Source organism: Dreissena polymorpha, chromosome 5, assembly GCF_020536995.1.
Source record: "Dreissena polymorpha isolate Duluth1 chromosome 5, UMN_Dpol_1.0, whole genome shotgun sequence".
NCBI lineage: Eukaryota > Metazoa > Mollusca > Bivalvia > Myida > Dreissenidae > Dreissena > Dreissena polymorpha.
In genome coordinates this window covers 60,996,688-61,009,091 of record NC_068359.1, presented here as the reverse complement: position 1 = coordinate 61,009,091, position 12,404 = coordinate 60,996,688, and the positions used below count along the sequence as shown (strand labels likewise).

The following is a 12,404-nucleotide window of genomic DNA, read 5'->3' as shown; positions in this document are numbered from 1 at the left end:
GTCAAAAATTGTGTAATACATATAAGCCTTGCTCTGTGAAAAGGGAGTCAAATGATATGCGTAAAGTTTCGTCCTAGATAAGCCTGTTCAGTCCACACAGGCTTATCAGGGCAACACTTTCCCCCTAAACTTGATTAGAAGAGACTTTCTTGAAATTAAAAATATCATAAAGGCAAAAAGTGTTGTACCTGATTAGCCTGTGTGGACTGCACAGGCTTATCTGGGACGACTCTTTACGCACATGAATAAGACCCCTTTTTCACAGAGCTAGGTCCATTTTTACATTGTGTCAGTTGCCAAACCAATTTATGACATGCAGAATGTAAAATTTTATAAACAAAATCGGACTTTGGCACAGCTATTAAAATGAATAATAGTTCCATTCATTCACAGAAAGTGTACTGCAATTTTACTCTTTTTTTTTCAGATTCAAATAAATTCCCCATGGTTGGAGACCTGCCACATGATTCAAAAAATTTCCAGCGCAGTTTGTCAGAACGTATTCCGGACAGAGGCCCTGAAAAACTTGAGAACATACTTGATCAACGGTACGGATTTCAGAACCATTTCCGTGAGGTTAATCGATTTGGAGATCGGTCCTTTGAGCCATTTTCCCCTTCAAGACTTAATGAGGCCGTGCGGTCCTTTGATTTTAAAGAAATTGAGGCAAAACTTTTGGATCCGAGTTTGAGTGGGGAGAAGTTTCAAAGAATGGCAGAAAACTTTAACGAGTTCCGCTCTCGGTTTCAAGATCAGATGTTTCGCCGTGATGGAATGCGCCAAGGAGGGTATCAGATGGATGGGCGAAATATGCTGCCAGAAATGACCGATCGAAATTCGTTTTTTAACAGCCGTAGTGATAACAATGACTTGGCCAATAGGGAGCGGTTTGAAATAAGTAGAAGTTTTAACAGCATGAGTGTGAATGATGTGGATAATTTTGGTAATAATCGTGATGACAATATGAGAAATCGCAATCGAGATGAGATGGGCAGTAGGAATGATTTAAACAGCCCGAACTACCATCGCGGTAGAGAAAGCGCTGCTGAAAACATGAGCATGAACATCAAGAATCAAATGGACATGAGGCGGAACAATCTAGGACTTGAACAGAACTCGAGCATTAGAAACAATGCATTGAGTGCGGACAACATTATTTCAAGGCCGGGCGAGTTGTCACACCCAGACAACCCTCATGTTGTCAGCGAACCACGCCCGGCTATTATGTCTGCCAGCGAGAGAGAAATGGCCATGTCCTCGAGGCATTCTCATCAAATGAAACCAACCAGTCAGAGTGATCTCATGGCTTTGCGCCAAGGGCAACGGATGGAATCATTGAGCGAGACTGAGATCATGTCCCTGAGACAACAGCAGTGTCGTAGCATGGAATCAAATGAAGCAGAAATGTTGTCGATACGACACAGACAGAGTAACGGATTAAATTCAGCGAGCGAAATTGAAATGATGCAAATGAGGCATATGTCACAAAATGGCCTGGAGTTGCACAATGATACAGACATGATGTCTTTGAGGCCAATCCCTGGCTCACAGATGGAAAATAACAATGAGCAAGGAATGATGCCGCTACACAGGAGGCGTGCCGACCTAGGCACAAATGTCATGAATACTCGAATGTTTGCTAGTCACATGGATATGGATGGTATGAGAAGCAGCTGTCATGACATCAGTCCAAGACCTGGAATGATGAGCAATGGCCCTAACCGTGTGGATGGAGTCACTCACATGGAAATGGTGGAGAGAAGCAGAGAACAAAACAACCTGAGCTATGAAGGCAGAATGCACAGCAGTACCGATATTATAAAGTCCTCACAATCCGAATATGGTATGATGTCTAGGAATAGCATGATGATGAGCCACGAGAGAGAAAAACGTCAGCACAGACCAGAAGATGTTGGCATGGAAACGGGAGTCAAAATGGCCACCATGGAAGCAGAAAGGAATGTTTCCACGCCAAAGTCTCGACTGGTCAGCACAGGTAACATCTGTAGTAATATGGAGGTCAGTAGCACAAATCAAGGTTACCTGGAGAAATCATCAGAGCAGCATCTGCTAAACCAAGACAGTGTGATTCAGGACTCCATGAATTTGACACAGTCTGGTGGTCTTCAGAATTCAATGATCAATCATCATGGGTCTTCAAAAGAAAACAGCACCTCGGCTATGATGGATGATGGTGATATTGATTTTGACGGTAGAGGCAATGAGAAAAATTCTTCATCTCCTAACAATTTATCCGACCCGAATATGATTCGGCAACGAAAGCAACGAAAACCAGCAAATCCACAGCATGTGTTCATGCCTTCTCTTGACCACTACACGAGCTTTGCTGTTGACGAGGGGGAAGAATGTTCACCACTTATTTAACCCTTTCCCTTTTAGATACGCATTTTGATGCATTTTAAGTCTATTAGAAAATTATCATTTAATTTAAAACCTTTCTTACTAGAAAGGCGTCATTCCCAACCTTAAGATGCTTGTTGCATACAGCCATTTTCACTTTGCTTCTGAGTTGAAAAGGATCAAGTGACAGACTTGAAAAACATCAGCCCTGGGTTGGGAATATTCTTAATCAAATCAGAACTGGTTAAATTTGAATATCATTCTTTTGGTTTTAATGGCAATAAAAGAAAATTTTCATGAAAACTTGATGCTCTGGAAAAAAAAACTGAAGAGAGATTTGAGAGATGAATGAGGCTGTATATGAACAATAATTGTGTCTTGTTCTGAGAAAACTGGGCATAATGCATGTGCGTAAAGTGTCGTCCTAGATTAGCCTGTGCAGTCCGCACAGGCTAATCAGGGACGACACTTTCCGCTTAAACTAGATTTTCGGTAAAAAGGGAATTCCTTTAAACGGAAAATACCATTAAAGCGGAAAGTGTCGTCCCTGATTAGCCTGTGCGGACTGCACAGGCTAATCAGGGACGACACTTTACTCACATGCATTATGCCCAGCTTTCACAGAACAAGACACATATGAACAATAATTTGGGACTAGAATGGGGACAGGGTATTCCAACAATTGGAAATGACAAACGCTTTTTTGTGTATGAAGATGTTTGATGCAGATGTTATGGTTTCGTTGAACTGCATTCACTAGTGATACGAAAGCGGGAAAGAAGTTGTTAAATAACTCTAACTTCTACAAGCTCAATCTATAAAATATGTAAATATACATGTTTATGTATATATATTTGGAAAAAAAGTTCTGAAAAGACTTGTGTGAGAGTAACAAGCATTTATCATTTGGACATTCATTTGGTTGTAATAAAAAAACTTTGGTAAAAGATGGTTTGTGAGAATAAGTGACCTTTGATGGGGTCTTCAAGCTCTGATTATATGGTAAATGAAGGTGTTACATCAAACACTGACAGGACACTGATGTTTGTGCATTTTTTAATAACTTGTACATACACCTTGGCTAAAAGCTGATTTGTCAATTATGGCCTATTGTTTTGACAAACTCTACAAAAACATGTTTTAAACATGCTTGCAATGTGTATGTGGAAATTCCAAATTTCACAGTGGAGGGAAAATTCTCAATGTTGTGTTGTTAAAAAAGTACTTTTCTTTGTATATGATACAACAGCAGAATATTTTGTTATGGTTGTGTATTAATTCTTTGCAATGAAATTGCTTTGTTTTTTGTTAAAACAAACTCTTTGAAGACATATGACTGTTTAAAGAGTGTTTAACTTTATTGTCCGGTGTTTTCTTTGTTACTTGTGTGGTTTTGTTATTTATATGAAAACATGTAATGTTTGTTTACTTAAATTTGTGAACTATCGGAAGAAATATTATTTAATTCTTGTGATTACAGTTATTATTTAATATTGTATTGTGAAAAAAAATATTATAACATTATATATGTAAGATTTACAAAAGATCTTTCTTACAATCAAATGAATTAATGTAATTGTTTAAACTAAATGTAAGATCAACAATCTTTTTGGGACCCAGATAAAAGTATTGTTCTAGGTTAAATATCCAGGAGGTGTATGGTATTTTGCCTGAAAATATAACAAATATCTCAAAAAGTAATTATGTATTTTCAAGCAAAATGTAAGCCTATGTCGGTTCCTCAAAAACCAACATTGTTTTAAAAAAAAGGCTGACGTTGCCAGAAAAGAACACAATGAACATCAATGATGTCATGTAAAGAAATGAAAAATGGCATCATTATGAGGTGTGGGACTCCTTTTTTCAGGCTATAAGGAAATATAGCTAAGTTTACTCATTGAGGGTTTCTACAATGCAGAGAATACTTTCTCCTTAATACATGGGAATAATAGTGATTCTTGTTCCAAATCAATGTTTAATTTTATGATTACATGTTTATATTGGCTTATTCAGCATTTTTGTTGATATGCTTAAAGCAGTGTGTCTTTTATATGTGTTCATTCTACATTTGTATAATATTTAGTTTTGTCGGTTCTATTATCATTTTCTATGGAGTCCAAGAGATAGATTGTGTGTGTTGAACAAATGCTTTTTTTCTCTTTCATCACTTTATTTTATTTTAATTGAAATATTTTTTTCCTCTCATTCCTTTTGTAAAGTTATTTATATTATTTTATTAGGTATTAAACCTTGTTATTGTAGAGACTACATGTCACAGTGTCACATAAGGTATTGTCATCAGTTAGCATTGCCAATGCTATCAATGCAATTCAATTGATGTGTCATCAGTCAGCATTGCCAATGCTATCAATGCAATTCAATTGATGTGTCATCAGTTAGCATTGCCAATGCTATCAATGCAATTCAATTGATGTGTCATCAGTCAGCATTGCCAATGCTATCAATGCAATTCAATTGATGTGTCATCAGTCAGCATTGCCAATGCTATCATTGCAATTCAATTGATGTGTCATCAGTCAGCATTGCCAATGCTATCAATGCAATTCAATTGATGTGTCATCAGTCAGCATTGCCAATGTTATCAATGCAATTCAATTGATGTGTCATCAGTCAGCATTGCCAATGCTATCAATGCAATTCAATTGATGTGTCATCAGTCAGCATTGCCAATGCTATCATTGCAATTCAATTGATGTGTCATCAGTCAGCATTGCCAATGTTATCAATGCAATTCAATTGATGTGTCATCAGTCAGCATTGCCAATGTTATCAATGCAATTCAATTGATGTGTCATCAGTCAGCATTGCCAATGCTATCAATGCAATTCAATTGATGTGTCATCAGTCAGCATTGCCAATGCTATCAATGCAATTCGATTGATGTGTCATCAGTCAGCATTGCCAATGCTTTCAATGCTATTCGATTGATGTGTCATCAGTCAGCATTGCCAATGCTATCAATGCAATTCAATTGATGTGTCATCAGTCAGCATTGCCAATGTTATCAATGCAATTCAATTGATGTGTCATCAGTCAGCATTGCCAAAGCTATCAAAGCAATTCAATTCTATCAATGCTATTCGATTGATGTGCCATCAGCCAGCATTGCCAATGCTATCAATGCAATTCGATTGATGTGCCAGCATGGTCAATTTATTTGAAAGAAAAAACTGTTGACCAAGATAAAATAAGATAATCCCAATTTTGCATTTATGATGATTTATATAAAGTTAATTGAATGATATAATGATTAAACAACCAGCAAACCAATAGTGTAATATGAGATTGTATATTATTTATTTTATAATCTGTTATCTAAACAACATAAGAAGTTTTGTAAGGTAATTAAATGTTTTTATTTGACAACCAAAGTTGTAGACATATGGGAAATAATTCTTTTTTTGCTTTAAGCGGAAGTAGTGTTTCGTTATAATTTCTGACGTTACTTAGATTGATAGACATACTTTCAAAGCTTTGCCTTTAGCAATTTGTGTTAACCCTTTGCATGCTGGGTAATTTGTCTGCTGCTAAAATGTCGTCTGCTGAATTTCTAAAATTAGCATTTTCTTCGATTTTTTTCAAAGAATACTATCAGAATAGCAAACAGTTTGGATCCAGATGAGACGCCACGTTCTGTGGCGTCTCATCTGGATCCAAACTGTTTGCAAAGGCCTTTAAAATTCAGCTCCAGCGCTTTAAGGGTTAAAAGTACAAATCAAGCCACTGGCTTCAATAAAAATGTGAGACTTAATATCAAAGGAGCGTTTCATCAAATTAAATGTATTGGGTTTATAATGTACTAGTAGCTAGTATGACCACATTAAAAGAGACTTCAAAAAGAAAATATTTGTTTCATTCTCTTTTAAATGAATTTGTTAAAAGATGTAGTAAAGCAAACAATAATTTTAATGTGTCTTTCTTCTAATTATTACACAAATTATTATGATACTATGATCACGATATGCACATACAAAATCTCACAGATACTTTCCAATATAAGATATTAGATATTTAGATAATACTCATGTCTCATACAATTGAAGTCTGTCTGCCTGTTAGGGAATTACTTTGCAAGACTTTCAAGCTTAAACCCTTTGCATGCTTGGAAATTTGTCATCTGCTAAAATGTCGTCTGCTGAATTTCTAAAATTAGCATTTTCTTTGATTTTTTTCAAAGAATACTATCAGAATAGCAAACAGTTTGGATCCTGATGAGACGCCACGTTCTGTGGCGTCTCATCTGGATCCAAACTGTTTGCAAAGGCCTTCAAAATTGGGTTCCAGCACTGCATGAAAGAGTTAACATCGTTTGCTTTATTTTTTTTTTTTTTTGCAAAACACATCTGTACCTGTGTCTAGATTTTCATTTACATGTGCATTGAACTACATGTGCTTTATTCTAGATGAATTCATGTTCACAAACATGTTGCACCTCTAATGAATGTGCCATATTGTTAATTTGAAAATAATGAAGCATGCAAAATGCTATATCTCAATAATTGCATTTGAAAATAAAAATGTAATTGTAAAATTAATAATAACAAAAAACACATGACGTAATGTGAGCACAAATGTATTAATTTTTAATAATAATTACAAGAACTGAAATAGCACACACATTACAATTTTGTCTTGTCATTTTTAATCTTCAAATTTTCTCTAAATTGTTATTTATTTTTTGTTAGAAAACAATTTATTCATTTGGTAAAATTCTATTTTGAAATGACAACAGTTAATTTGTGTATTGATGAAAATACCAGTGTGATAACGGTTCAAGATGAGATCACTTATAAAATGCTTGGCATCATTATAGTAATTTTAACCCTTTACCACTTAGATACGTCTGATACGTATTTTCACGCATTTGTAGTCCCTTAGAAATTATATTTAATTAATAACATCTTTCTTACAAGATTCAAGTTTTTAAGGCTTCATCTCCAAACCTTAGATACTGTCAGATGGGCAGCAAATAGCATAAAACCTGAACAGACTGCGAGTTACTCGCCATTTTCACTTTGCTTCAAGTGGGAAAGGGTTAAACCCCCAGATAGAAACTTTAATGAATAACAAACTCGAATAAAAGAGAACAACTAAAATCAGAAAAGCATAGAACATCCTTTCATATACATGTGAGGTGTACCCTATTTGAAAAGCCACAATATTCACAGTAGATTTGTCTATAGAACATAATGACAATTGTTTTGTTTCACCAATTACATTTGTATTACCAATTAAATGGGTCAGTATTGGCATAGCGTAAGAATAAATTTGTTTTTATGAAGTTCTATCAAAATTACAACATTTTTGTTGCAGTACATATAACTTTTATTTATTCAGTATTAATGAAAATTTCCAAAAGCACGTGTGTGTGGTTAAAAAGTATTAGAGAAATAAATTATTCACTCTCAGATCGGATATATACTCACTTTCATTTAATAACGTATTTGGTATCTGTTTAATTAAGGGTATTTAATTTGAAAGTGCTATTGTTTGTTCCTTAAAGATGCCCCCAGTCAGAGTAAATACGAGCAATTAGCATGCTAACCCTTCAAGATTAACCCTTTGCATGCTGGGAAATTTGTTGTCTGCTAAAATGTCGTTTGCTGAATTTCTAAAATTAGCATTTTCTTCGATTTTGTTTCAAAGAATACTATCAGAATAGCAAACAGTTTGGATCCTGATGAGACGCCATGTTCTGTGGCGTCTCATCTGGATCCAAACTGTTTGCAAAGACCTTCGAAATTTGGTTCCAGCACTGAAAGGATTAAGACAACAGTTAATGGGTAATGATTTTGCGGACAGCACAGGCTAATCTGGGACGACACTTTACGCACATGAATTAAGCCCAGTTTTCTCAGAACAAGACACATATAAACATGTCAAGAAGTAAACAAAATACTAGAAAGTGCATGTAATATTATTGTTAACCCTTTACATGCTGGGTAATTTGTCGTCTGCTAAAATGTCTTCTGCTGAATGTCTAAAATTAGCATTTTCTTTAAAAAAAAATCAAAGAATACTATCAGAATAGCAAACAGTTTGGATCCTGATGAGACGCCACTGTGGCGTCTCATCTGGATCCAAACTGTTTGCAAAGGCCTTCGAAATTCGGTTCCAGCGCTTAAAGGGTTAATATATCAAGGATGTGATATTTGAAATATGGTTATCATGTTGCTGCTATAGGGCATGGTTGTAACATGGTGGGAATTAACCCATTGCATGCTGGGTAATTTGTCATCTGCTAAAATGTTGTCTGATGAATTTCTAAAATTAGCATTTTCTTCGATTTTTTTTCAAAGAATACTATCACAATTGCAAACAGTTTGGATCCAGATGAGACACCACGTTCTGTGGCGTCTCATCTGGATTCAAACTGTTTGCAAAGGCCTTTAAAATTTGGTTCCAGCGCTGAAAGGGTTAACCCATTTATGCCTAGTGTACTCTCCCATCCTTCTAAAGTGGATCAATTTATTTCCAAAATTAGGTATGTCTAGTATATTTATTTCTATAATTAGAATATTTCTTACAGAAATTCCTTTAAGCAAACAGCGCAGACCCTGATGAGACGCTGCATGATGCTGCGTCTCATCTGGGTCTACGCTGTTTGTCAAGGCCTTTTTTCTAGAAGCTAGGCATACATAGGTGCATCAGTATGATGACTTAATTCCTGATATTTTGTTCATCTCTGAATCTTCAAAAACTTTATCATAAAGACAAATATCCTACAATATTTATTAACATGCTTACCTGGTGGTTTTGCTGGGTTAACATACATGTATTGTTGCTGTTTTAATTGATTTTGTTTTGGTTGTTTTTGAGTATTTAGTCATTCCATATTTCTTTTTATAGGAAGACAGATTGTAATTTTGTCTGCTTTTTAAATTCTTGCATGTTGCAAACAATTTTGTTTAAAGTTACAAAAGATGGCATTTTTACTCATATGTTTTTCATGTTTATATTTTGTTTTGTGTAGGGTTTTATTTGAAAAAGAAATTGTGAAATATTTTTGCTTCTCTGTTGCAAAGCAACATTTAATACATCTACATTACTATGTGTTCAACTTTTATTTTATATTTATTTTCAATTTTTAATTATTATACCCCCACAAACGAGGTTTGTTGGTTCGTTGATTTTTAGTCTGTCTGCATACAAAGTTTGTGCAGACGCAAGTGCCTGAGTTATATGCCATAAAGCTCAATCGTTTTATGCATAAGTAACTAGAGAAAAGTACTTCTACATTTCTAAAACAGTTAAATAGAAATTTTAAAATTTGTCTTCATGAAAATAATAAATGTTCAAGACCTTGTTCATGTCCAGTGATCCACACGTCCTGGAGTTATGTGCCCTTTAACCAACCTATGGACATGGCTGCTCTCCCTTTAAAAAGGTGATGCAGCGGTATTTTTAGCCAATTTAGTGGCAAAGCTCCATTTTAATTTGTATAAGAAAAATCAAACAAACTTGTCCATTTAGAATAATGATATAAGCTGCAATAACAACAAAAACACACTATAATTGTTTAATAATTTGAATATTTTCTGTTAATACATAATATTGCAGATGTTAAAATTTAATTTAAAAAAAAGGGCAAAATGTTAAAACAAATGTTTATATGCTTGGATTCATTTTTTTTTCTCAAGTTTTATCTTGTTTTATGTTTGTCCTTAGTTTATATGTACTAAGGTAGACATCATCTTTGCAATTCAATGTCGATGCTGCAATAACATGTGATGGTGACCAGTTTTGCAAAAAGCCTTGTATATAATATGCATAATGTTGATGTTACCATAGCTTAAAGCAGTTGTTTTGTGAACGTTTTTGTGCATTCCTTTATCATTGGAGCAACTTCAAGTGCATGTGAATCACATCATTGAATTGGCATTGTGTTTTATGGATTGTGTTTTCTATTATTTTCATTCAATTTTTTAAGAATTTATTGTAGACTGAAGAAAATTATAACCATATTTTGATCACAGATTCTTTTTTCAATATTTTTCATCCTTGCAATTTTGTTCACTCTTGATCTACACGTAAATGGTTATAAATACTTGTTTTATTTAACAGTTCTTTAACTTGTTGTTATCCATTATTATTGCATTTTTTACAACTGGGTAAATTTGTTATGTGTAAGATATTAGTTATATATTTCTTGGTGCTTGTAAGTCTTTGCTTGTAATGTGGTCAATGTATGGCATGACCAGTCCATTAAAATAATGGACTCTAAATGAAATCATCGAAGCCCTGTTATTTTGTGCACTTACATTTATTTAATGCACTGACCTATTTATCTTATGTGGCTACTTCACAGAATCAGAATCGCAGTCTTAATCTTATTTAACCCTTTGCATGCTGGGAAATTTGTCGTCTGCTAAAATGTCGTCTGCAGAATTTCTAAAATTAGCATTTTCTTCGATTTTTTTTCAAAGAATACTATCAGAATAGCAAACAGTTTGGATCCTGATGAGACGCCACGTTCTGTGGCGTCTCATCTGGATCCAAACTGTTTGCAAAGGCCTTTAAAATTCAGTTCCAGCGCTTTAAGGGTTAATTAATAGAATTTAAATATCTCATTTAACAACCATTTTCATCGGACAATATAGAGCTCTGATATATAACAAGCGTTTTCATTCACCAATATTTCTTAATAATTTTTAAAATTAAGACTTTTCACTTTAACAAGGTCTGTTTAAATTTTAAACACAATCTGTGTGTATGTTTTAACATTTTTCATGGCTGTGTTGAGGACATAAAGTTTCATGAATGTATTCAAATATCTTTGTGCTTGTATTTTAAACTTTAAGTTGAAAGTTTTTTATGCAATTTACAACTTGGTTTAACAAATTTGGTGATTGCCATAGTGTTAAATGAGGAAGCTAACTATAAGGAGGTAAGCGGTACTGGTTGTGATCCATTTTTCTCTTCGCTATTTTTGGTAAAATGTAAATTTCATTTGAGATACTATGAAATAAATTATTGCTAAATGATTTTATAGGGATATGTTTTGCATAATTCGCTTCTCTGGTGTGAGCATATTTTGTGTCTTAAACCTGAAAGTGTATTCTGAGCTTTCGTTAAAAAGTGCATCGTTGTTATTATTGTTTAAATTGCTTGTTATAATGAAAAGATCACAAATAGTATGTCTAGTGTTTTTTTAACTGTTAAGCTCACCTGAGCTCGAAAGACTGCTGATCAATCTATTTTCAATGTTACTCGTACATTGGCTCCCTAACACACTAGAGGCCACATTTTTGGCTCAATTGGGATGAAACTTTGTCATAATATATATCTGAACAATATCTTGGCCACGTTCAAATCTGAAAAACGTCTTTTAAGAAACATGTGTCCAAAAACTAGATCACCTGGTCAAATCTATGAAAAACATTGTTATCGACAGCTTTAAGCATGTCACCTGGTTAGAAGCTACATTTATGTCATGATAATGATGTAATATGATTAGAATGTTGATCTCGACAAAATATAGCCAAACTATTTATTAGGTTCACATGTATGCAAACAATATCACAAGGTAAAATCTTAGAAAAAACATGTTATATAAAACTTTTACCTTGTTAAGCCACATTAAAGACTTGGTCAAAATGTTTATGGTAACAATATTCAGGCCAAGTAAGAATCTGAGTAGAATGTGTAAAAAAAACGTGGTTTCCCAGTAAAAATCTTTAAAAACCAACTTTTTACCACTCTGGAAGCCTCAACTATGACTCCACAGTGATTAACCCTTTCAGTGCGGGAACCGAATTTTGAAGGCCTTTGCAAACAGTTTGAATCCAGATGAGATGCCACAGAACGTGGCGTCTCATCTGGATCCAAACTGTTTGCTATTCTGATAGTATTCTTTGAAAAAAATTGAAGAAAATGCTAATTTTAGAAATTCAGCAGACGACTTTTTAGCAGAAGACAAATTTCCCAGCATGCAAAGGGTTAAAAGTGATCAGAATATTTATCTTGACAATATCCAGGCCAAGTGCAAATCATGGTTAATTGTAGTCAAAAACTGTTAAACT

General features: G+C 34.3%; 1 protein-coding gene across 1 annotated transcript in view; it reads left to right on the top strand.

Annotated features, from left to right (window-relative positions):
- The window catches only part of LOC127881090 (uncharacterized), a 101,416-nt gene extending 98,953 nt beyond the window's left edge, over nt 1-2,463 (top strand). The window contains exon 6 of the mRNA XM_052428778.1: nt 428-2,463. Coding sequence (XP_052284738.1) covers nt 428-2,385 — 1,958 coding nt within the window. The 3' untranslated portion in view covers nt 2,386-2,463. The remainder of the gene's footprint in view (nt 1-427) is intronic.
- Nucleotides 2,464-12,404: the final 9,941 nt, after the last annotated feature.